This window comes from Mustela putorius, unplaced genomic scaffold (assembly GCF_011764305.1).
Source record: "Mustela putorius furo isolate JIRA1106 unplaced genomic scaffold, ASM1176430v1.1 tig00000585_pilon_pilon_pilon, whole genome shotgun sequence".
Lineage (NCBI taxonomy): Eukaryota > Metazoa > Chordata > Mammalia > Carnivora > Mustelidae > Mustela > Mustela putorius.
In genome coordinates, this window is record NW_025421424.1 from 7,833,818 (window position 1) to 7,859,916 (window position 26,099).

At 43.2% G+C, this 26,099-nt stretch overlaps 2 protein-coding genes across 15 annotated transcripts in view; one reads left to right on the forward strand and one right to left on the reverse strand.

Annotated features, from left to right (window-relative positions):
* Positions 1-6,511, forward strand: part of PHTF1 (putative homeodomain transcription factor 1) — a 66,648-nt gene extending 60,137 nt beyond the window's left edge. For 8 of the 12 annotated variants that reach the window (XR_006607287.1, XR_006607278.1, XR_006607280.1 and 5 more), the window contains 2 exons: positions 2,097-2,207; positions 2,997-6,511. The gene's annotated coding sequence lies outside the window, so the exon portion shown is untranslated. The remainder of the gene's footprint in view (positions 1-2,096; positions 2,208-2,996) is intronic. The other 4 variants (XR_006607281.1, XR_006607284.1, XR_006607283.1 and 1 more) reach the window with 3 other exon arrangements.
* The window catches only part of MAGI3 (membrane associated guanylate kinase, WW and PDZ domain containing 3), a 231,851-nt gene continuing 205,935 nt past the window's right edge, over positions 184-26,099 (reverse strand). For 2 of the 3 annotated variants that reach the window (XM_004769827.3, XM_013044408.2), the window contains exons 15-21: positions 25,056-25,244; positions 19,712-19,897; positions 11,133-11,235; positions 10,290-10,416; positions 9,586-9,729; positions 4,616-4,754; positions 184-3,173 (exon numbers count right to left, since the gene is read on the reverse strand). In XM_004769827.3, the coding sequence (XP_004769884.1) occupies positions 2,098-3,173; positions 4,616-4,754; positions 9,586-9,729; positions 10,290-10,416; positions 11,133-11,235; positions 19,712-19,897; positions 25,056-25,244 (1,964 nt within the window). In that variant the 3' untranslated portion in view covers positions 184-2,097. Of the gene's footprint in view, positions 3,174-3,778; positions 3,870-4,615; positions 4,755-9,585; positions 9,730-10,289; positions 10,417-11,132; positions 11,236-19,711; positions 19,898-25,055; positions 25,245-26,099 lie in introns of all 3 variants that reach the window. The other variant, XM_004769829.3, reaches the window with a different exon arrangement.

Here is a 26,099-nt window from a genome sequence, read left to right on the forward strand (position 1 = left end):
AAGGTTTACATACAGATAAAAGGAAAATTCATCATACTGAGTCTTCCTGATTGTAGGATTTTGAAAATTCCTCACTTGGAGGAACAAAATCTATTTGAGGACACAGACTGTGATAGGAATTAGCCCTGTAAAGGGAAAGCAACATTAAATAAGCCTGACAGACAAAGAAATGCAGGCCATAAACAGATTTTTGTATTTGTTTTTGTTTTTTTAATATCTATATAAAAAATAACGAGCAATTTACAGATCTCTTTCTCTAATCAGAACCTCAGGTGTATATATAAAGGTACTGTACAATATATAAACATTTACAACCAGTACATCCATATTTTGCTTAGCATTCCAAGGCCACATTGCTAAGTCGATATATAATCAGTACAGTAATGGGTTACTTAGAAAGAAAAGAGCCACATCAGACTGACAACATATGACATCAAAGTTATGTCACAGTTAACAATAAAAATAGGATTTTTATCACTAATTGTGGACTATAGGGAAAATAAATCATTTATGTGGTGCTAAATTCTTAGCATGGATCAAGTTTCCTAATTTTTCTCTATTCAAGTAGTTACAAGAGGTGGGTAAATACAGTCCTGGATGAAAGGGGATTTCAGAAATCTCGCTCTGGGAAGGCATGTCTCAGCTACAAGGGCAGCTTCAGTTGGTACATTAAAGACTTTCACAGTCGGACTCTGAGAGGACAGGGCCTGGACGTACCATGTTTCACAAGAACAAGATGAACCCGGGTGACGGAACAGGTGTGTTCGAATACTCCATAAAATGGTGTTCTGAGATCGCTCCTTTATTCATTGCTGCTACCGAATGGTGCTTCTGGGGCCTGAAAATCCTCGATCTCTTTTATGGAGCTAAAAATGGTCTCTACCTCCCAACAAACATCTTTACTTAGACTTTTAAAAAGAATTCTGAAAATGTACAAGCTAAGCAGATGTCTAGTCTCCCTTTCTTGTTTTTTAAATAAGTTACTGTAGCTAGAAATTAAAACGAAATCAGATCTAGCAAGGGCTGTCTACTGCCACGTCTGTCCTCTTGCTGAGCAGGTCTGAACGCAGGTTCCGCTTCGAAACACCTGAGCTTGGACAGCTGCTGCCAGAGGCCTGGTCCTGTATCTGTGAAACTGCCTGGTGCTTGAGGCCCTCACAATCTGTACCATGTTTTGACTCTTCACGTACGCACTATGTAGTAACGACTAGCGAATGAGTAGTAGGAGGTCCAACCCAAATATCCAGAAATAGAAACCTGGCAGTTTTTCTCTGAACAGCAGTAAGCAGTATTTCCACATGCTTCTTTCTGGTTTCGTAACGAAATAAGCTGAAGGAAAAGGGTGACCTGAGATGCTATGACCACATCAGGGTTGGATAATACAGCAGGAGGGGAACTCTTCATTGCCTAAAGCACTAGCTCATTTTAAACATCTGACTGTAAGTAATATCTTTCAGTTACTTGAAATACCTGATCCAGCCGAATTAAAAACATGAAGAGAGTGTCGCTTTCTGACTCCATTTTGTTTTTCTTTTCAGTAGTGATGTTCTGGAGTTTCATTTTTAAGCTGGGCCTGGGCCATCACCAGTAGCTGGTAGAAAAGGCAACTGCCATGTTTAATGATGAGTTAACAGTTCCTTCTTCTGCAAGGACTCAAATGTGTCTCTCTGTAAACATGCAGCATGCTATTGAGAATATCAACTTCCAAGCCAAACCTAGTTTTTTCATTCCTGTGGAAATAGCTGAGTGAGACAGATAAAAGAGACATGAAACAGTAGATAATTTGGCACAGGTATCAAGTGAGTTGTGACCGCACCGTGCATATCTGCACGTGTGGGAGGGGACACCCACGGAGGCGGGCCGGGCCCCCCAGGAGCAGGCATGTCAGCTGCACGTGGAAGGGCGGCTGCCCCGGGACAGTTGGCTCACAGCGGTCCTGAGGCCCTTCATGCAGCCTGGCTAAAAGGATGCTCAAATTAAAATGCGTGTGCTTCAGAATTTCTGAAAAAAATGACTTTTTGGGGTTTTGTTTTGGAAAAATGCCATTTTTCAGTAAGAAGAGATTACAACTTGTTTTTCTTTGTTTTATACCAAAGGTCACAGCCGTTTCTCAGCCACACCGGTAGTGCCTGCGGCTTTGTGTGCACTTGGAACCTTCCAGGGCCCCGGAGTTATGGGTGTTTTCTTAACGGGAGAAGCGCTCTCAGGTTGGAACCCTCCGCCCTCTCGGGTTTTGTTTAAAACCATCCTTTCTTCAGGATCCTGCTTCAGCTTCTTGTCTGATATTCTGGCATTTTCTCCTGGCTTCTCTTTGCTGGAGCTTGTCTCTCCTAAGGTTGCCTTCTTTCCTTTCTCCCGGTCAGATAGTACTCTACCAGCGGCAGTACTAGTCTTCTTGGATGGGAGAGACTTTTCCTCCATTCTCTTGCTTTTTTTCTCTGGAGACCGTGTTCTGTTTTTTCCAGACTGGCTGTGCTTTGTGTCTTTCCAGACAACACCTGATTCTTCTCTGCCCTCGGAGATCTGCTCGGCCCCGTCCCTCGCACGGCCCCCTCCTCTCTGACTCTCAGACTCTGATAATCTGGCTTCGGTGTTCACTCGGCCTTTGTTTCCTTCAGGCTTTTGCGGCTTTTTTGGGCTGGAAGACCGTCCTCTGCTTCTTCCACAGTGATCCTGTCCAGAACCTGCCCTGGTGTCCATTTGCCCCCCTTTCCTGTCCCCTTTCCTGGGGCTGAGTGATCGATCTCTGGGTCTTCTTTTGGGGTCAGCTAGTAGAGGACTGGGAAGCCTGTCCGAATGTTCTGCGTGTCGGCCGGCGGGCTTTCTGGGACTAGCAGATCTGCCTCTTTGTGTAACACCGTTTTCTACTCTGAAGAGGTTTTTCTTGTCACTCTGCCCATGACTGCTGGGTGGATCCCCTTTATTCACATTTTTCTGGAGAAAAGAGTGCTGCTTTCTATCAGACAGATTTTCATTTAAAGTGCTTTTCTTTTCAGGCACACCATCCTTTAATTCCTCTGTCTTTTCATATATCTGAACTCTCATCAAAGATTCTTCAATTCCTGGTGCAGGAAACTCCTCAAATACGGAAGCAGAATGGAAAGGTGGGGGAAATGGTGGCTGCTCGTCATAAATCACATTTGAAGACGAAGGAGTATTAACATCCCAATCACCTGCAAAGAGGGATTTGAGTGGGACATTATTATATTTTAGAATTATAAAGAGGAACTGTAAGTTTTGAACTCTGACAGCCCTTTGAATTGGACTAACTACTCAAACAGTCTGAGTATATACGCTGAGCGCACCCGATAAAGGCGGGCCGTATACACAGACAAGCATGCAGACAGCTGCGCTTGTACACGAGGTGGTTGTACTCGTAGGCTGTTTAAATACACACGGAGTAACAGTCATTCTTCCAATAATTATGTATTCATGATACGAAGAATTCATACATTGTATATGGTAAGTAATAACGCCCAATAAAAAACTTAGAAGAAATAATAAAATCAAACCAAATTACTTGGTCCAGGAAGCTTACTAATTTGGCTGTTATCAAAGGATAGAGCTATGCCAAAATCACTAGTAAAGGAGACCCAACTGTGGTAGCCAGAATAAGGTTTCTTGGGCATTTGTCAATAATTTTCTTGCATTAAGCTGTCAAATTTAATGTCAAAAGAGAACTGAAAAGTGCAGAAGATAGAAAGAGATGTATTTAATAGCATTTTTAATTAAACAGAAAAAAAAAGAAGGAAGTGATTTACAAGACATGCAAATTTACCAAGTCTTTTTAAGGAAAGACCAAGAAAAGCCCTGAAAGCCTTAATGTTGCTCAGGTTTCACGTAGGAGCACAGACCGGAAGGAGCCAAACCTGAAGAAGGAAGAGAAAAAGCCTAGGACTATGTAAAAAAAAAAAATCACAGCGCAGTTAGCAAAGATGTCACGGGGAACGTATGGTTTACAAGCAGGTGGTGGAAGATCACACAGTTAAAGAATTATAGGCTGGAGGGGACTGTAGGAGGTCATGTCTAGACTTGTCCCTCAATAGCTCTGGGGGCTGGGGGGAGGAAACTGGAAGGGACACGTCCCAGTGGTGTGGTACTCTACTCCTAGGCTAGTGCACTCGATTCAACAATGAGCTGCAAATCCTGTGATACTTCAGAACCATACAGTGAAACCCGGGAAACTGAGGCTCAGCACTGGAGTCCAGACATGGTCCCACATCTGACTCCCTGACCGCAGGTGGGCCATAGTAACGTGTTTTCGGCAAGTGACCAGAAAAGCCTAAAGTTCTTAACATTTGAAATCTCTTCAAATGCTATCACTTGCTGCCCATATCCTTGTTTTTTTACAGGCACATTTCTCTACAAAAGCAACTATATGTTTCCTGTGGAAACTGCTTCACAAATTCCATCCCAACAAAACAATCAGGCCCGAAGGCACTGATTCTGCAGTATTACAATAACTGCTGTGTAACTAGTTTCAGATGGCTCTGCTGTTTACCTCTGAACTAGCCAGTAAACCCTCTCTCCCCTTCCACCAGAGCTTCCTTTCCTGCTGTTGCCCCCTCTCTAACACCCCGGCCACCTCCGGCTCCAGGGGAGCTACGTGACTTACCGTGGTCAGGTATCAAGCCAGTTCCTGGCCTCAAAAGCAGAAGAACTTTATTTCCACCGGCCTGAATGAGCTCAATTGCTCGAGTATGTGTGATGCCTTGCGTAGGCTCTCCATTGATTTCGACAATCTGGTCACCCACCTAGAGAGTGAACATTCACAGGAACATGAAACTATGCATCCTTCCTCTCTGCTGCTCTGGAGCCACCCAAGCTTGCTAATTGTCAGACGTGTAACTTGTACACAGTGCTATAGTGCTAAGGCCAATGATGTGTGGACAGAGGATAGCCATTGGGAGAGACAGTGGTCAGCTTTCTTTACTCTAGAAATCCTGCAGGAGAAAGTTTTATATGACTAGTAAATGGGGTCCAGGCCCCTTGAATTCATGAATCAGATTCTAGGTTTTCCACCAAAGGATAAGTAAGGGCCACCAGAGGTAACTTCGCTATGATCTACAGGATACTGTGGATCACAGCGCCTGTCATAGGCCTGCCACAGGCCTGTCACTGAATGATCCACCCGTGAAGGGTACTTTCCAACTTGACCCGAATCTTGCATTTGTTTTCTAAAATCTGGGCTCCTCATCTTTGAAGGCTTTCCGGGCCTGCGGGGAGAACTGCCCGCTCCTTTGTGTTGCCCATGCACCCTGTGCATGTACGAGGCATTCGGTAACTGGGATATTCAGAGATGGAAACTCTGACGAACTATAGCCTGGAGCACATATTGATATGAATACTTACTTAAAACCAGTAACTGGTTTACACTCATGACTTAAACGTAAAATAATTTCCCGATGAAACAGAAAACTGGGGATCAGAGAAAGATGTTAGTATCACTGCTGTATACTAGAAATGATGTTTAGTTATTTAAAAAAGGGATAATATAGGTGAGTCAAGTATAACTTTTGGCAAAGGACCTGATTAATGATAACAATGGTAGTGATTTAAAAATATGTCTCAAGGTGACAAGCATGCAAAGGGTACTGGCTTCAAAAGAGGAAAAACTGAACAGTGGAAAACTACTGAAATTTCAAGAAGCTCAAATATTTATAAGAGCTTACTAAAATGATCCAGAAATAACACAACAGAAGATGACCCAATAATTATATAACAGAGGCTGGGGGAAGTCTGAATCCACAGACCGTGCAAAGCACAGGGGCCAGGAAGCTGGGCTTTGTCGTCTGTGGTTCGCTCCTGGGTCTACCTCCTATTGGTTGGGTGGGCTCGGTTTCTTCCCTGTTAAATGGGGACAAAATCAGCACCCACCTTGGGGCACAGGGGAGGATTTAATGAGATAAAACCTGATTACCTGATAAAACAGAGACAAATGTTACTTTTCAAGTTCTCTATTTCCCCATCTTGCCAAAAAAGACTTCAAGTGCATTAGGAGAAGATTCACCTGAGGCTGTACCCCACTCTCTACACTGCAAAAAATGTCAACTATGAGAAAGAAGAGAGAGTGTTTTGCTGCATGTTTATGGGAGGAGAAATGGAGAATATCAAGTAAGATAGATGGATTTAACATAGTAGAAAAAAGATCTTTAAACAAAATAATAAACAGGATGGAAAAAGTAATATATGTATAATTAATAAACAAGCTTGTATCTAGAATATATGTGAGACAAAAGTCAATACTCAGATTTCCCTAATGAGTGACTGAAGAAAAATTATTTGCATGAGGAAATACACATGATAAGTTAGTACTGGGTATAAAATACTTCTGATAATGAGAAAAATGAAAATTAAGGCAGACAGTACTGAGAACATGGTTTGGGTATGTCTTGTGAAACATACTAAGGTTGTCATTGATTGCAGTCACATTAAATTCACTGTCCTAAGCTGCCTAGTTCTTTCTCTTAGTACAACAAATGAATTGCAATAAAGCTTGTAATTGAACAGATCTGCCACCAGGTGTCATTTTTGTTTAACTTTAACAGGACACTAGAGCCCTCATGGCTTTAAAATTTCTGGTAGAAAGGCCCTCAGTGAGGGGGAAACTTCTCTACTGGACTGTACAGGCTGGAGATTTAAAAACAAACAAACAAAAAAAGGCACCTCTGAGATAGAAATGTGAACATTCTTTGAAAATTCTGTTACTTTAAAAATTTTTGAATGTGTCAAAAATAAAATGAGGAATACATGTTTTGATAAATAGAACCAATAATGAGTGATTCAGGTTCAGGTTTGTATTATTGAAAAATAAAATTATGGGGGACAGAGGAAAGAAGAGAGAAATCAAAGGGAGGGAAAAGGAGAACAGAAAAACCAAAGGAAGAAACCAAGTGGAAAAGGGACTAGAGAAAAACTGTTCCTTAAAAAAGTTACTCTATTGACAACAGTCACCCAAAATGTACATCTTGTATTAAAATTACAAAATAATATTTCTAGCACACTGCTTACATGATCTCAGAAGGCCTTGAGAACCAATATGCTTCCCCTAAACAGTCCAGTCCAGACACACGCCAGCCAGGGCCTGATGTGGGAAGCACACAGACTAGGCTTACGGAACCAAAGCCCTGGGTCCCGCTGTGGCCATCACAGGCCCAGTGACCCCAGAGAGGGCCCTAGTACTCCTGAGCCTCAGTTTTACATCGGTAAGTAGGGATAATGCCGCCTCCCTTTAGAGGGTTTTTGTGAAACTAAAACTAAGTGAAAACACGTGTTGCCTGGAAGATGCCAGACTCCACATTTTCTACATCTGATTCTGTCCTACAGTGAAGATCTAACTAAATCTGATGCTATCCCCTAATACAAGCTTTTCCCACTCAGCTGATCTCATTCTCTTCTCCCAGACCACCTTTTTCACTCCTCTCCAGATCTTAACCAGATTTATGGATGGCTTAGGACTCACTAAATGTAGAGATGCCCTTGCCTCTCAACACCTTTCCATCTGTATTACAGGTTAACCTTTCCTTATCCTACTGAACTACACTATTACACTGTCTGCCACTTGCTTTATCTATTCCAAGACCTGTCTATGCAGTAATAAGTTCTGGCAGCTAATCTTGAAAAAAGCCAATTCTCTCATTTTAAGGATTTTTCATCCATTCTACTCTTTCAACAAATATCTACAGAGCATCTACTATAACCATTCAAGGCACTGTATCGGGGCTGAAGACATTGACATGATAGGTATAGATATCAAAGACAGAATACAGAAACAAAGACAAGGCCAGGGAGTTGGTGGATAGGGGATTGGGGGGAGGTGAAAGGGAAGGGGGAGGTGGGGCGGGGCCGGAAGGGAGTTCAGGCAGCTCCATAGCGTGAGTTTGCTGGAGATAAACTCTCCTCATTTGGCAACGGCCCCCAGACTCAGTTGTCACTAGGAACAAAACTCCCATGATCCTTAGCAAGTCAGGATTTTGAAAGGTTGGTAGCCAGAAAAAGAATTCTCTGAAAAGCTAATTTCTGAGTTTTAGAATAAACCCGGGCATAATCATAATAGTTTATTTCCTTTTGTTTTCAAATATCAGAGCTTTTGAAATTAGTTGGTTTAATCATGGAAGTCCAAAGCTCCCATTCATTTGTAAAGAATGACATATTTTAGAAACAAACTTTGTCTGCTTAAGGCCTGTTTGCCTTTTGTTTAGTGAGATTAGTGCATCATCTGAGGGTTATATTTGCAATCAACGTTTTAAAATTATATCCTAGTTTTTGGCTTGTTTTTTTTTTTAATGACACTCAATACAATGGGAGGGCTTTTTTTTTTTTTTAAACCACAGGGCTTGAACTCATGACCCTGAGATCAAGACCTAAGCTGAGATCAAGAGTCAGATGCTTAACCAAGTGAGCCACCCAGGCAGGTGTACAATGGGAGATTAAAAAAAAAAAAAACCAAACCCAACAGATTTAAAGTATACCTAAATAGATTTTTTTTTTTTTTAAAGGGGAGGGGAAGGAAAAGGCCCGCTCTCTCTACTGAAATCTTACCCACTTTCCAGTGCCACCCATTCTGCAAAATCTCCACTCATCCTTACCTCCTTTGAACTTGTGCATAAGTCTGGTCATTTTGAAAAAGGGTGGTGTCTTATTTGTTTTAGGGACACCCCTTCTCCCAGCTCATTCAGTCCTCATTCATAAAAGCTTTGGGTAAAGCAAACACTCAACACATGTTTCCCAAATGAGTAATGGGAGTAGGGCAGTGATGTGGAAAATTCAAGACTGCAATCACCTGGAAGCCTTTTCCAAATATTATTAGAATATACCATCTGATTTTTAAACAAAAATTATCTTCCCTGCTGCCGACTGCTGGGAGAGGGAGAAATCCAAAGTTCTCTTGAGCAGTACAGGGAAGGCTGTCTAGAATTTAAAATTTCCACCATAATTATTTTTTTAAAATCGAGGCCAGCACATGTCCCTATATATCACTCCTCTTGAAGTAACATTCAGAGAAGGGGGGGAAATACCTTCCTGCAGAAACAGTCTGAGCTGCAGGGCCCTGTACAAAGCTACAGTGTTTCAGAGTTGAGAACACCTGGGATGAACCATTACCCAGATGAATTCCAGTCTTTCAAATACTAGTAAAGGTTGGGAGGGTCATGCTTTTTGATCTCCGGCTACCTCTGTGGGTAGCTGAGAGGAAAAAAAAAAATCTTGGGCCCATTATTTCTGGGAAGAAGTTAAAGATTCTGTTTTATCCTGGCTTTTCTAAGACTTTTAATAAGATGAAAGTATATTTTATTTACTAATTCATTTGCCTTCAAACGTTGACTGTGTAAGCCAAAAGTAAGTTTCCTATGGCCTAAAGTCAAGATGTAAAAACAGCAGCACTGCGGTAGCGCCCAGGATACCAGAGCGAGGACAGGAAATCACCAGGTATCCGAAAGTGAAACAAGGAGCAGCTGCTTTCAGGTTTAGGGACAGAAAACTTGGCTGCTTAGCTTTGGGAGGTTTCTGCATTCCCTTTGATCAACTATTTTCAGTCCTTTTCAGTCTGGAGGAAGAACCAAAGGTTGGGAGAGGAAGCCAACTCACGTGAATCCTGCCGTCTTTGATGGCGGGGCCCTCCTCAGCAAGACGCAGGATGAACAGCCCCATGTTGTACTCCTTCCCCCCGCGAAGGCTGAACCCGAAGCCCCGGGGGCCTCTCTCCAGCTCCACTGGGTAACAACCAAGGCTCTGGGAAAGAAGGAAGTAGGAGAAAAGTAAGTTTTCGTGGGCTGTTCTATTGAGAGTTTGAAGAGACTACTTTTAGAGCTGGGAGATTATGACTTATACGCTCAATATGCATTTCTGTATCGTAAGAAAGGAATGTAAGCTTTGGTTGAATAGCTACTTTACAAATGCAGCCTAAATTAAGCTGAAGATCACATGTTTTCTCCACTAGTGGGTCAACATACAAAAGAATGATCAGAGAATAGAATTTGGGGAAATGCTTCCTTTAAGGAGATCTTGACTAATTTTCCCTGGGGAGGGGTTTCGGCAAACTCCCAACACCGCTGTTTCTAAGTACCCGACCCAGGGTGCACAGTTCTCCAATTCCAGGGTAAACTTGTTCACCCTTCACATCTTCTCGTGGAAGCTAATGGAATGCCAAATACCCAGCAAGTCTTTAAGAATTATCAACCTTGGCAACAATGTGTCCGAAATGATTTGTAGTAAGAAGTCACCAGTGTCAGTAATGTAGCCAATGAAAATAACAGTCCACCTCTGGGCTGGGGGGTGCGGTGTCCGTTTACCTGATTGGGCCGGGTGCCAACAACCGAAATCATCGCCGTGTCAGTCTGTGCAAGGTGCTTGTGGTCAGACCATGAATGTCTGTAAGAAGTGGAGACATCCTTCCCAATTTCACCTTCTAGAGCACTTCTACAAGAGAGAAATCCAGTCACTCTCTGAACGGAGAAAATGAAAACAGTCTGAAAGTAAAGGCAGACTAATTTCTTTAGTCCGAAGCTGGCCATTCTCCTGACGAACCGCCGTGAAGGCAGACTGTTTCTAGTACCAGAGGTGCTGGGCAATCTGGCCGTTAACTCCAGCGTCGAGTCTGTCAGCACCTCCCATTGTTTTGGTTTGGTTTTTGCTTTAAGGGCATCTCGGTGTAGTTTATAGCAAGGAAGACTGCACTCAACTAACTGACCCAGAGGGAGATGAGCTGACCTTGTCGGTGAGAAACAGCTCTCTGGCAGTGCCAGTGCCCGTGAAGATGCCGAATTTCTGGAAATCTAGTTTTTGTTACATGCTAGTATTTTCAACAAAGGAGGAAAAAGAAATAGGTACAAATATTGCTCTGGTCTGCTCAGGTAGTCCGAGAAGAGAGCAACGCATGTGGTTCTGCGGCTTTCCTACCAAAGTTACGAGGACCAAGAGTAGCAGAGCCAGAAGCTACTGTCACTTTTTTTTCTAATCCCCATCATCAGGCATGACTGGATACTTATTGTGCCCTGGGATGCAGCTGGCAGGAGGGAGGAGGTACCGAGGAAGGGGAGGGTGTAGGAAGATAACTGACGGTGTACCTGTGTGGGGGTGCGAGTGGGGCTGGGTGCTAAGGAGTGGGGAGATGAGAGAAAAAAGACCAGCCTCACCTGTCCCCAGCCACATGGTTGGCCTGCGACTGTCCCATGGGTCTGTGCTGTAGGGCTGGGCTTTGCCTGGCTGAGTTTGTTCCTGATGGTGGACCGTGATGCTCTGTTCACGTGAGAAGACAATAAAAACATGACTTTGTACATAAAACTGCAAAGGCCAAGTGGTGTGCAAAAGTGAGACTATGCTAGCACATGGTTCCAGCCTTCCTGATCCGAGTGACTACCGCGCGGACAGCATGGCAGTCAGCTGTCTGGAATAGGAACGTTAACATTTCTTCCCCTGTGGCTTTGATGAATGCTCATGTTTGAAGAAAACAGGAATCGTATTCTTTTGAACATCTATACCACACGAAAATCAGAAGTGTCCACACTTGACAGCATTATCTAGAGGGCAGAGCGCCAGGAACTATCCTGTATCCTTCCAGAGCACACACCCCACAACAGGTAAACAACTCTAGATGACACAGACGGGTCTCAGGAGTGCAGGGACACAGAAGCCAGTCTGCAAACCACACACAGATCTGTGACCTGCATCTTTAATACTGGAGCCATTATTTTGCCTCACACGAATACCTAAGGCAAACTTCTAGAACCATCCCAAGAGTTGACAAATGTTTGCAAAGACTTTGCTGCTTCTGTTTTCTGAGAGCACAAATGTGTGGGGAAAAAGTTACTATTTCTGTATCATCGCAGCAGCCCCAGACCTTCTTGAGGGCAGGTTTCATAACTAAACATGGTAGAAACTGCTTGCATAGAGATGGCAAGTCACAGGAGGTACCAGTCAAGAGAGATTCTTAAGGCTGTCGCACTTATATTTGTAAAGCTGGAACTGTCGATTGTTTTATCCTGTCTATATATTAAACACATGATATTTAAAATATCAGAGAAAGGGAGCACAGCTTAATGAATAAGACCATGAACTCTGTCAAGACTGACAGGGGTTAAGCCTGACTCATCATTTACTAGTTGTGTGGTTTTTTTCAATTTTATTTTTTTCACTGTTCCAAAATTCATTGTTTATACACCACATCTAGTACTCCATGCAATTCGTGCTGTGTGTTCTTGAGGAAATTACTTACATTCTCTGTGCTTCTAATCATCTCATCCAGAAAAAGGGAATTATAGCCACCTTGTGGGGTTATCGTATTGAACAAACTTTAAACAGCACCTGGCATATTATATTCATTATATAAATGTTTCTATTATCATTATCATCAACAAAATGATAAAGTCTGACCTGGGACTGTATTTCTCTTAAAGTGTACATTCTGAAATATTGACCTTAACAAAAGTTTGTTCAATGCTTTAAAATCAAGTGCTTAGGAAGAGTGGAATATAAACTTTTTTTTGGGGGGGGGAGCCCTGGAAATTTGTTGCTCTTTTAAATTACTATCATGAACCTTATCTTCTTATTTAGCTTAACGAGCTACTTAGGCTGGCCCTCCTTGCTGGTCTCCTTACCAACCTCCCTCTGCTTCCTGGATGCCCGTCCTAGCATGCAAACTGAAAACCCAGCCTTCCTCTGCCTTGCTGAAAAACCCATGGTAACTTTTTATTGCTCGTAAGCTACCATCCAGACGCATCACCTGGGCACTTGTGTCTTCCCACTTCATCTCCTGTTCAAAATGTCACCTCCTCTGTGAAATCTCACCTGGCCACTTAGGCACACTGTCTTCATAGCATTTTCCGCCTTGTGTCAGCGCTAGGAGAACACCTGTTTCTCCTGCTCGACCGCGAACTCCTTGATTGCAGGAATCACACCTCATTTACATTTATATTCCTGTACCCACCAGAAATTCCCAGAAGTCCTTCCACTTTTGCTCACTGGGTACATCAATTTCAAGTTACCTGCCTCTAACCTTAAGTGCCCATCACATAGCTGAATTCTGGTCTGTCATAAATTCATGGCTACTATTAAGGGAAAGGAAACTGATGGGAGAAACTACTTCTATCAACAAGATGATGACTGGGAGATACTGGTACCTTTGTAGGAGTCCAATTTAGATAACTTTTTGGCTTCCTAGCTTCGCTGGCACAATGGGTGTTTTAACTTCAGGACAGGAAAAAGCAGCTGATCAATTTCAACCTCTCCTCTACCTTTCCCTGAGGATGGGCGTGTCACTGTGGCATCTGGGACCATGAATTGGTTTCATTCCCATGTTCCTTCCTTGTCCTTGAAAGGTTAAATAAAACTTTCTATCACTGGGTTTTTTTGTTTGTTTTGTTTTTTTCAGTTTTAGTCCTTCGACCCATGCTACATGGCTTCTCCAATTTACTTCTGTGTAAAGAGCTGTTCTAATTCTCAAAGTTAAATATCCCATGATGCCAAACAGGCCTATGCTCTCTCTGTTTTATCTGAGATTTCTTCAGATAATAAAGCAATGGGTTAAGTAGATCTCTCTCTCTCTCAATGAGAATTAAACTTTTGCTAGAGTTTCTGTGTGCAATTATTTAAGAGAAAGTAAAGTATCAGAGGAAAAACACAAAATTTCATAGTTAAACTACAGTGACAAACATAATAACATACCATGAATTATCCTTTGCAAGAACAGTGAGAATCTTATGAGGGTACTTTCTAAAACTCTACTGAAGGACACAAAAGATAATCTGAATAAGAGAGAAGACATCCCATGCTCTTAGGTGGTATGACTTAGTATTTAAAAGTATACAATCTTCCAAAGTTAATATATATTCAATATATCTAAATAAAAATTACAGTTGGATTTTTTTTGGCAGGAGCATTATAATCTCCTCTAAAATTTTATACAGGAAAGTTTTATGAATTTCTAGTCAAATTTGGAATGTGTATAGGGGGTGACTGGGTAAAAACTTGCCTCAAAAGTCAGATATTAGCATACACCACAAAGTTAAAGATTTTTTTTTTAAAGCATGTATGGATATGTATACATGCACACACACACTTTAAAAATATATCATGTATATTACCATGAAAAATGCATATGTAAATTAACCCAAGACCAGATGAGTCAATAGAAGGGAAGAGCTAGGAGACTCCTGTTGAAAGGGGAGGTACAGGAGTGGTGGTGACATGGACCAACGAGAAAAAGAAGTGATCTAACAGCCTGTGCCGCTCCATATGAGAATAAAAAAATAAAGTTGGATTCCTCCCAAAACTACATATAAAAGGGAGGCTCCAGATCCATTAAAGAACTAAATGCAAAATTACAAATCAAAAAGATGATGTAAGAGAAAATCTCTGTGACATGGGGTGGGCAAGGGTAACTTCTCTGAAATGAAACTTCAAAAGCATAAGTCATAAGGGATCACGTCTAAATTCAGAAGCTCTGTTCAGTGGAGGGCACCATGGTCAAAATTGACATACAGACGACAGGAAAAGATCTTTGTACTTTCTCAGACTGAACTGGACTTTCTCAAACTAAACTCCTGCAAAATTCCGAAGGAATCTCTAAATAACAACAAGGAAAAGACCGAAATCCCGCAAGAAAAGGAAGTGGAGGATGCGAAGACGCAATCCAGTAGAAGAAAAAACCCCGAAACAGGCATCCGATGAGACGCGCAAATTCATGCGAGTTAAACACCAATGAGGACGCCTCCCATACTTGGGCGGGTTTGAGAGCAGACTTGTGCCCCGTCCCGGTGGACACATACAGCTCTAGAAACGTCCGTGTTCTGCCGCTCAGAGTGTAGGTACGGCAATGATAGGGGACAGCTGGAAGCACCTGCTCGAGTTAAGCACATGCCTACGCTCTGATAGACCGACTTCACTCCAAGAAATTCTCACACTGTTTATAAGGGACACCTATGCGGGCATGATTATCAGGCGCGCGTGTGATGAGGTGGCTGTCTGGGGGGCGGAGTGGGCGGGTAATGTGTGTTAAACACATACTATGAAAAATTGTTAAGTTGTTAAAAGCAATTGATTATATTCCTTCAGCAAAGTGGATAAATCTTAAAATTGGTGCTATGACACCAAACAAAACAGAGATTAATCAGACTTCATCAACATTCAACTTCTGGGCATCAAATGGCAGCATTTGAAGAGCGGGAAGACGACCTGCCGAATGGGAGAAAATGCTTGCAGGCACAGCTCTGTTAAGGATCTAATATCAGAATACATAAGAGGTCTTACAGTTTGACAATAAAAAATACAATTAAAAGGGAGGAAAATACCTGAACCTACATTTCTCCACTGAAAAATCTACCGATGGCCAAAAGCACATGAAAAGGCTCAAGGTCATTAGTCCCTGGGGAAACAAAAATCAAAATCACAATGAGCTACAGCGTCACATGCAAGGGGGGGGTGGGAAGCAGATGAACGAATAAATGTCCTGTGAAACCCTGGCTCGGATCCTGGAGCAGTAACGGGACGCCAAAGAAACAAACATACGGCGGTTCTGGGAATGGGGAGAAGAAAACCAACATGAAATCTATAACACAATCCCATGTAACTCAAAGATAAATGCTAACACACACACAATTATGTATTTTAAAAATAAATCGAGGCACACACCACACACGGGAATGGTTGCCAGTGAGAGCAGTGAGAGTAATGACAGCAGAAAATAGAGTCCGATGGGGACAAACAGATAAATAAACGGAAAACAAGGCAGAGAACTTGGTGGCAATGCTACCGGAGCCATTCTATCGTGGCCCTGGGGAGCTTGGGTGACCTGTGTCACTCTTAGACCTGGGATGGCCAGAACCTGACACGCAAGGAAAAATCAACGTGGAAAAATAGTACACTGTGCAGATGTCTTTACAGTCAGCAAGAAGAGCCAGGCGCGGTCCACTGCCGTCCTATTCGGGAGCACGGGTTGGTGCGGAAGCGGTGGCTGGTGGCGTGGCAGCGGGCAAGGCTGGAACCCTGAGCTACCAGTCGGTGGAGAGTTTTATAGCAGATGTGACATGTGGCTTGGGAACTTGGTTAACCCATTTCTTTGGGCAAAAACCCTAACTATTCAATAGTATCTGGTAAAAGGGAAAAAACAGAATGGGAGGACCACTTTTTTCTCTTTCCAGCTGTCTTTTATCTATGAACAGCGAGCGGCTTCTGGACCGTAGGGAAGCAGTACCCAAGGGGAAAAGCCGCAGCTCTGAGCTATAGATCTGAAGGTGTGATTTCTGAAAACAGCTCTAGGGCGATGAATATTCATTTGATTCTTCAGTGCAGTTGAAAGATTTTATACTGAATATAATGAGAAACCTGGAAGACTTACAAACTCCATGAATGGGATTTTTATGGACAGAAGAGACATTTTTTCCTGAGAAGAAGAGATTCTGACTGTTTCCCTGGTTTAATAACACTTGAGTATACAATAAAATAAGGTGTAACACTGAAATGTGATTTTTAGGTGTCAAATGTGATTGCATTTTAACAGGCTGTGTTTACATATGAAATAGACTATTATTTTTTTAAGATTTTATTTATTTATTTGAGAGATGCAGTGAGTGAGTGAGAGAGAACACATGAGCACAAGAGCATATGAGCAGGGGCAAAGGGAGACCCAGAGAGAAAGAAACAGTTGCCCTTGCTGAGCTGGGAGCCCGACATGGGGCTCAATCCCATGACTCTAGGATCATGACCTGAGCTGAAGGCAGACACTTAACTGACTGAGCCACCCAGGCACCCCTGAAATAGACTCTAAAGCATGTACTGCTGGGGGGTTTCCTTCCACTGTTCTGTTTTGCCTAAACACGGACTGGCCCTATATAGAAAATCTTGAGTACGTCCATAAGTATTCGGACCACAGCGTCAAAGTTAATTTTTCCTTTAAGAAAAATGCCTGAGCAATCTTGGATAACCTCTCAAACACCATCAACAATAAAGGGTAATTTTGGCCCCCCCAATTTTTTTTTACTAATTCTCTTACTGAGCCCTTTATCCTGTAGCTACTGGGTGTGTGGTTCTTGGGTTGGTCAGCAGTAAGACGCCTATAGATACCAAGAGTAAGCTTTTAAAACATTTTCTCATGACTTGACAGAATGATTTTATGTCTTGATTTTTATTTTTCATTTCATTTTTATGTATGTCACAAAAATGCTGGCTGTGGTGGGCTGGAAATGTCACTGGTCCTTTTGACACATGGCTAGAGAAACACTGAGCACGAGGACTGCTGGTCCCACTACTTGAGGGAGCTTCTTTCGCAGCTACGTGCCAGGCACACTGACGTGAGTGTACTACAGACCTCATCCTCCAAACAAACCTAAAATGCGATCTCCTGTGATGCCGATGCCTACTTTTCTTTGTGGGTCACAGAACAAATTTAAGGCTAAAAAGCAAGCTCTGGAGAGCGAAGTAATCATAGTGAGCAAAGGGAGACAAAGAAACCTGCCCCAAAGTCCTTCAAGAACTTTTTTATTGAGCACTTACTATGTGCCCAACACTGTTTTAGGCCCTTGGGGTTCAGCACTGAACGTGACAAGACATCTAACTTCAGGAATCTTGTGACTCTGCATTGTGGCGGAGGGGAGACGGCAGTAAACAAACCACAGGTTCACTCATCTCAGGCAGGCATCAGTGCAAGGAAGCAAAGTCGAGCAGGGCGGAGCGTGAGAGGACTGGGGCGGGCAGGGTCATTCTGGATACTGTGGTTGGGAAAGGCATAGCAGTCAGGAGCGCGAATCCTGGGGCCAGTCTGCAGACTCCCACTCTGCTTCTGTCAGGAGCCTTGTAACTGTGGGCAAGTTCTCTAAGTGCTGGGAGGCTCAGTGTCCTCATCTACAGAATGGGAAAACAACAGTGCCTACCTAGGATTAGTTTGAGCATAAAACAACTGAACAGATGTCAAGTGTTTCTAACACCTGCCATAGTGTTAAGTGCTTACTAAATATGGCTACTCTGTCCTTAGGCGGTGAGATGTGGGCAGAAGCCCAGATGTGGGGGTCAGTCATGCAAAGATGGGGTGAAATGACCCAGCTACCATTAGATGAGCACCTCAGGCCACTTATGCAGACTAGGTATGTTTTCCACTGTAATTTTCATGGAGATCCTGAAATAGACATTATCAGCTCCCTCCACTATACAGATAAAAACCTGCAGGGCAGAAACCTTAAGTGGCTTTTTCAGGTCATCCAGCTAGCTGACAGGTGTCCGTGAACGATGTCTGTTACAGGCCTCACTTCTTCTATTGGGCATCTAACGCCTCTGAGCTAGGTACTGGCACAGAACTGAAAGTCGCCTGACTTTTACTTTGTTTTTTTGTTCATTCATTCCCTCGTCCATTCGTTCATCCATTGAACTCATTTCTTCATTCAAAAAATAATTACTGACCACCTACTAAGTATCACAGTCAACTGATAAGATTCTCTTTGTCTTCCAAAAGCAGAGCACTTCAGCAGGGAGACCATCACACAGGAGCAATGCTCAGTGAACTGCGGGGTGGCGGAGTGCGGGGGCCTCACAGGACAGAGCGGGGGGGTACCCATGGGCACAGAGATCGAAGAGGCCTTGCTCTGGAGCGGATCTGGAAGGAATCTGTAGAAGGAAGCTGGGATGAAACTCATAAAACACCTTCTGGGCAGAGAATGGGGAAACACTTGGGCTTCTGCAGTGGGGATTTTGAGGAGGAAGGAGCAGCAGAGTCTGGGACAGAGTCTTGGCAGAGCATGGACCAGACTAGAAAAGGGAAATGGGCCGGGGCAGGGATGTCACCAGGTCCGAGGGCTGGAGAGCTCACATGCAGGTGGAAATGCCCGTCCGGCGCTGGGATGGCAGCAGAGTCACATACTACTTTGGCTATGAATGAATGTGGGAGGGAAGGGCAGCGGGAAGAGTGAAGAATGGAAGAATCAAGAACAAAAAGACCCCAGAACTGATGACAATAGAAGACCACGGGGCACCGTGGGCCATGAACACCCATTACAGTACACGGGGTTTGAACAGGAGAGATGGATGGACTTGCCCTAATTCTGCGCTTTGGGGCTTCCTCGCTCTTAGTTTTGCAAACTCGGGAAAAATGAGAGGCACATTATGTAATCCTTACCTTGTAATTCATGAACAAAGAGCCCTAACGGGTGCTGTTCAAAATTCCTAATTAGAAACCCTTAATGACGAAAAGACAGCTCTAAAGCAAGGCAAGACACTAAGTGCATTTTATGCCCCATTTACGGGCTGCTTCTATGCACTGCCCAGCCCCCCATTTAGACAGCGCCTCGCAGAACAAAGCCCCGGCGGTGAGGACAGGCACACTGGGCCTGGCCCTGACACAAAAGGCTTGACAGCAACAGTGACTATCTTTGAATCTTTAGAGGATTTCCTCTCACGCCAGCAAGCAGAAACTGAACAAATTATTTTAAGAAAATAAGATCTGAGAAGTATGACCAATCTCTCTCCCTTCTGGGTGATTGCTTCTCCAGCCTGTAGAGAAACAGCCACCACTCGCGAGCTGGATTCCTTATCTCGAGCTACTGACAACTTCTTAATAAACTGTCACTTAAATTCATTCAGTGGAAGAGGCAAACGAGGAGACTCCAGAGTATCTAAACGGTTCTATCACGGCGGTCCTGCCCGCGGTGCTGGAAGGAACCGCTGGCTTCCAAGGGCTCCGTCCTGTGTCACTCACACGAGCTTGTGCAAGGCAACATGATGGGCTCCTTACCTTCCTCAGCAACGACTGTAAGTGTGACGGTGACACCAGCGTCTTTGATCAGCTGAACAATGCTATCGTGGGACAGCTCAACAATGGACTGCCCATTCACCGCAGAGATGTGATCTCCGATTTTCAGCTTTCCACAGCGATCTGCTGGGCTTCCCTCTATGACTCGGCCGATTTTGTGAGGAATAACTAGGGGAAACAAACGCCCAGGTTTTTCCATTATTTAAGATACATTAGCGCTGGATTTATCATCATTTAAAAATTCCGCATCATAACATCAAAAAACGTTCTTTAAATGTAGGCCAAGAAAGTGTCGCCTGTGGCCATCTTACCCGGCAGTGACGATCTCCGTGCGGTCCTCGGCTCTCGGCCCGCACGCGTGCACACTCCTTACACGGCGGCAGCTGCAGCACGTACACCTCTGGGCTGCCTTTCACTCACCGCGAACCTCTCCCCAGTTTTCTCACTGCCCTCCTAACACTCCTGTTTGAAGGCTACTGACCTCCCTGATATGATACTCTCTCACGAAGTGGATGGTCCTTACTGATTGCTGGCCATGCAGACTGCGTCCTGTTTTGGCTATTTCAGAAACTGCCACAATGAGACCACCTCTGGTTCTGCTGAGGGGGCATTTACTCCCACAGGGGGCCTTGTAAATAAATGCAGTTCAAATTCAAGGTTAGGACTTGGAGGTTACTGCTCAGAAATCCAGGCAGAGTGAAAGGACTGACCGTTAAAACGAATCCAAAATTCACTCCTTTTGTGTGTGCCTTTAGATTTTTTTTTTTTAAATTAGAAAAGCTGAGGGGAATCAGAACATGAGATGTTTAAGGCTGAGATTATTTGGCTCATGGATAAACTCTTGCCCTAACTGCACAAAGCAGAGTCAAAGACATTTGCAAAGACACGCCACACAGCTCTAAGGGCTCATGATGCTGAAGGCTTTCCCAGACTCTGAAGACACTTGGCTATTCCAGCTTAAAACGATTCCTCAGACCCTCTCAGGAAATCTTGTCAAAATATCTTTCACCCCTTTAAAAGGGGGCATTTGCATTGAGAAACAAATGTTCCTTCCATGTTCCTTAAGAATTTCCTTACCCGGGTCAGTAAACTTGGCGGGCATTGGTCTCCAGCGGACTACTGACTATAACAAATACGGATAATTAATATTTAAAATGGCACTTTGAGTATGTTTAATTTCCATAGTAAAATCGGCTCCTTATATTTCTAAGTCATGGCAGGTGTATGTCAGGGACATTGAAATAGGCTTTCATTTGAAATGAAAGTTATTCTTGGCTGTGATTTATAGCCCCACAGACAGGGGCACTCCCCTGCTCTTTCAGGATTCTACAGTGAGAGATTTTATCCTAAAATAGAGGACATCAACGTTGGAAGCAAGTGCCTTTTAGCTCTGAATTATATCAAGCACTTATACCATTTTCTTTAAAGCAAAATAATCAGAAAAGCATCTGGGGTAGTGGGCCATGTCCGGTGCCAGTCAGCATGAGCGATTCACGGAGAGAAGAGCAGGTCAGAGTCTGTGCGACAGTGTCCCTGGGAGGCTCAGTTGGTTAAGTGTCTGCTTTTGGCTCAGGTCATGATCCCAGGGTCCTGGGTTGGAGACCCTGGGATGGATGCCTCCTTCTCCCACCCACTGCTGCTCGTGTTCTAGCTCTCTCTCAAATAAATAAATAAAAATTTTGGAAAGAAAGAAAGAAACTATCTTATTCTAAACCAGACAGTGGCCCTGTGGTGACCTTCTACCTCAATACCTTAGCATTTCTCCTGAGAAAAGATCTACTGGTACATGGTGTTCATTCTCAATGAGAAGGAAATCATTCAGCTCCTTGGCATGCTGAAAGGGTTTGTTCAGACTTGGGAAAGCATCAAACCAAGTGAATCTCTGAAGTCTCAGTGGTTTCCTTCTCATCACGTGAGCCATGTGCTCAGAAAGAATCGGCAAATCTTGGGACAGAACTTCCCGAAGGGTTAGTTGTCCGGGCGAAGGAAGGTAAGAGTAGTCAGATTACCATATTCTCGGTGCTAACAGCTGTATTATCGAAACAGTTAAAAACAGCAAAGAGACCAGTAGAAGGATAACTTCTGAACAGACTGGGAAGTTTTCAGAGTAACCCTGTAGAGCACACAAAGCTAAGGAAAAGTCTCAAGTCCTGCCTTGCATTTGCTGGTATACCAAGTCCACAGGCATTGGCCATAAAACCAGTTTATCCGTCTTCATCTTTGGCCTAAATCTTTCTCCCAGACTGGAATGTCCAGCTGCTGAGGTCACTGTAGTGCTCTTAAAACATTTCTTTCAGGGAAAGAAAGGACAGTAATTGGAAATGTCCTCTCTCAAAGAATTCTTTGCAACCAGAGCTGAAAAGTATATGTTAAGAAAGAGAAGCACTAAAACCTCTGAAGCACCAGCAAAGCAAAAACTAGCTAAGTCCTTTTGATCCTAAACACAGAGAGGTCTTTTCTAGGTACTCTGTTCACTGAGCACTTACACAAGCTGGGGCCAGGGCAGTAAGGGTGCTGGACCCTGATCCCTGATCTTTGAAAAAGTCGACCGCAGAGAATCTCAGAATTCCTTTTCTTTTTAAGATTTTATTTATTTATTTGTCAGAGAGAGAGCACAAGCAGGGCAAGGGGGCAGAGGGAGAAGCAGACACCCTGTTGACCCAGGAGCTCGAAGTGGGGCTCGATCCCAGGACCCTGAGATCATGACCTGAGCCGAAGGCAGACACCTAACTGACTGAGCCGCCCAGGCACCCCAAGAATCTCAGAATTTCATGACTGGTGTCAGAGATGCTGCCAGGAACTCTGCTTGGGACAGATGTCACCAGAAAATACATTTAATCAGAAGGAAGAAATAATCCATCCCGAACAGAGTACCAATCTACACCAAGACAAGGTCCATAAAGAATGAGCTAGTCTAATAACTTCCCTTCCTTTTCACCTGTGCTAACTCTGGTCTGTCCACACCTTCTCTGTAATGCAGTCCACAGCTACTGCTCAGTCTCTGTGAGTGAAAGCTCCTCACCCAAACCCCTCCACCCCCGCCCCAGCACCCTCCTTCTATCTACATGAGATGCATGAGAATCCCAAGGAGAAGGCTTGCAGGGCTCAGCATTCTGTGAGATTATCAACTAGCATTTCAGTGAAATTACCAGTTCTGGGGTTGCACCAATGACTGAAAAGCTCAAGGACTTTATACAAAATTCATGGGTACCCGAAGTCTAATTTACCATTCAGGTTGATAATTAATGAGCTGCAAACACTCATTTCCTGCTACACATGAGCTGCTGCCTCGATCTTACATTTTAATTGGGCTTTCTTTCCCATCTCGTTACTCAAGTATTGATAAACTTTTTAAAGTTTCTTAAAGGAAAAAAAAAAAAAAGCAAGAGACAAACAATTTTATAAATAACACAATGGCCAGAGCAGCAGAAGCTCCAACAGTCACCAGCAGCTTTTAGTAAAGGTCCGGGCTAAGGGCTCACATGCGTTATCTCCTTTAATCCTCAGACTCCTCTGAGACAGGAAGTGTTAGCATCATCCTCATCTCGAAGAGGAAATTGGAGCTCTTGGAGGGTAAGTAATTTGCCCGAGATCAGACAGCTATTAAAAGACATAAGTGGGGCATGAAGCTGAGTTTGATTACAGAGCCCAACAGCTAATGACACTATCTTACACAGAGACCAGCATCTATGGTACACAAAACCATCAAAACAGTAAGAAACAATTAAGACGAATAAATATAAAAATATTTGAAAAATTTAAATATAGACAAACATGCACCAGTGAAACAATATACTTACTATATATTAAAATGCAACATATATTTTAAACATCAACAAAAACTACAAAAAGGTTAAGCCTATATAAATAAGGCAACTTATTCTGAATTTCTCTATATTGCTTTGTTTTGTGGCTCTCCCCTAATTTCGGCAGTTCTAGAGAAGGAGTATCTTCGGTATAGAAAGCAGTTAGCATCTCTCGCAGTGAGTAATAATCTTGCACTGTTTTTGTTAATCTGAATGCGTGGGATTATTGTATGGCATTAGAAAAGAGTATGGTTAACTAAAATGGTTATTTGGTTTGGGAAATCCTGATTTCCAACGCTTTAACACAAAACCCACCAAAAATCTGCTTTCTTTCATTTTTCCAACACAGGCCACATAATCATCCTCAGAGCCTCAGTGACAGTTCCAGTTCCAAGGGTTACCATAGCAACTGCTTTTGGAAAATGGAAACTAGTATCAGTGAGCAGTGACCTGATACTATAGTAATAACTCATCCATGTCATAGGATCTTCTTCCTTTACACACTTGCATTAATTTTAGCAAGATTTTTGCAAATTGGTGTGGCTTCCAACACTCCTGAAAAGGGTTTTCTTCTTTTTCTAAGACTTTTGTGACCATCTAGTCTAAAAGGATCTTACTACTCAGGATATAATCAAATCCACTGGCAAAGGCAAGCACATGTTTTCCTGTGGTCAAAGATGTTTACCATTTGACCTGGAAAAATAAAGTCACCAGACAAGTATGATAGATCAATCTCAATTTTCTGGTTCTCATCTTACATTCACTTGGATCTTATAATTATATTTAAAGATGATTATTTCTTAGAAACTTAAAGGCAAAACAAATATTGATTTGCCGGATCGTAACCGCCCTGAACATACTAGAGGGAATTCCTCCTTTGCTGGAGGACTTAATGTATGCAGTTGTCCTTCCCAGATGACAATATTCTGTTAAACTGGGTTCAGGATATTTGGATTAATACTTAAAGTTCTGACAAAAATTTTACCTTTCAATGATGCATCTATAAAAGATAAGAATGCCTGTTGTCATTCCATTTGAGCTGGAATGTGGCAATTATGATTAAACAACACAATAGGACTACTTAAGACATATTTGGGTTAAGATTTTTCTGTTAATCTATTTTGCTTCTTCTCAACTGCTTCTAGTATTTGATTCATTTCTGCATTCAGTTTCTTCTAATTAAAACAAAACAAATAATCTATGCCTCCTTATTTGAAGAAACTCAGCATTGTCCTTTTGCTGAATCTCAGAGGGAGCGTACCTCACATCCCTCCCCTCTGGATGCAAACAGAGCAGAGCTGCTAAGACTGATTTTATGAAACCTGAGATGAGAGACAAACCTGAGGCCTGAAAGTTCAGGTTCAGACCACCTGGTTTGGAAATAAAGAAAATATTCATCGCTCTTAAAAAGATAAGTCTCTAAGGCAATGTATACATCATTCCTAATTAGGTTTCACGAAGCCCCCTGGGAGAGTCAGAAAACTCAAACTGCAGGGACAGGAGGCTACAGCAGTCCTTACCTCCCGGAGGGGGTTTGTTTTTGGAGGTGAGGATGACAAAGCCAAATCCTTCATTTTCCTTCCGTTGCAAGACAACATCATAGGCCTCCTGCGGAGCAGGCCTGGCTGGGACCTCTGCTCGGTGCGGGCGGGGTGAGCCATTCTGTGTCAACAGGAATGCTGGAGAGCTGTCCTCCTCAGGTTGTTTCTCTGTAATAAACACAACCAATTCTGATATTTCCGGTACATCATAATTTTTGTTGACTGAAGTGTTTCTGTGCTAAGCCTCTCCCAGAACAAAGATTTGAATACCATAGAGCACGAAAAAGCAATCCCCCTACATGAGCTCTGGACATCGTGGGAGTGCAGCTGTAGGGGGCAGCACTGGGGCTGACATCTTCAGTACTCGCCAGCCTATAACCTGAAGAATGCTATGGTATCTCATTTTATTTTTTTTTTTTTATTTTTTTTTTAAATCTTTTTTTTTTTTTAATTAATTAATTTATTTATTTGACAGAGAGAAATTACAAGTACACTGAGAGGCAGGCAGAGAGAGAGAGAGAAGGAAGCAGGCTCCCTGCTGAGCAGAGAGCCCGATGCGGGACTCGATCCCAGGACCCTGAGATCATGACCTGAGCCGAAGGCAGCGGCTTAACCCACTGAGCCACCCAGGCGCCCTGGTATCTCATTTTAAAGGAAGCTTTCTTGAAGCTTCTGTGAAAGCTCGCGGTAAACCCATTCTTCCTGAAATTGTCCTAATTCCAGCAGGATTCTGATCAGTAATTTTAACAAAAGTTGGTCATGAAAACTGACCCGGTATGACTTCCTTTTAAAATTAACATTAAATATAACTCGGTGTGGGACTAACGCTGGTGACGCCAGGGAGCTCACTGCATGGGGCAGAGGTGCTGCCCCTCACTGGTTGAGAGGTTAGCCGTCAACACAGGCTTCATCCTACAGAGTGTGTTTTACAGGTGCAGCCTTCCTGACTGATGATACCAGATGTGCTAACCTCAGTGGCCCGCCGCCTACCGCACCCAGCAAATGACAAACTGTCCACGTGGG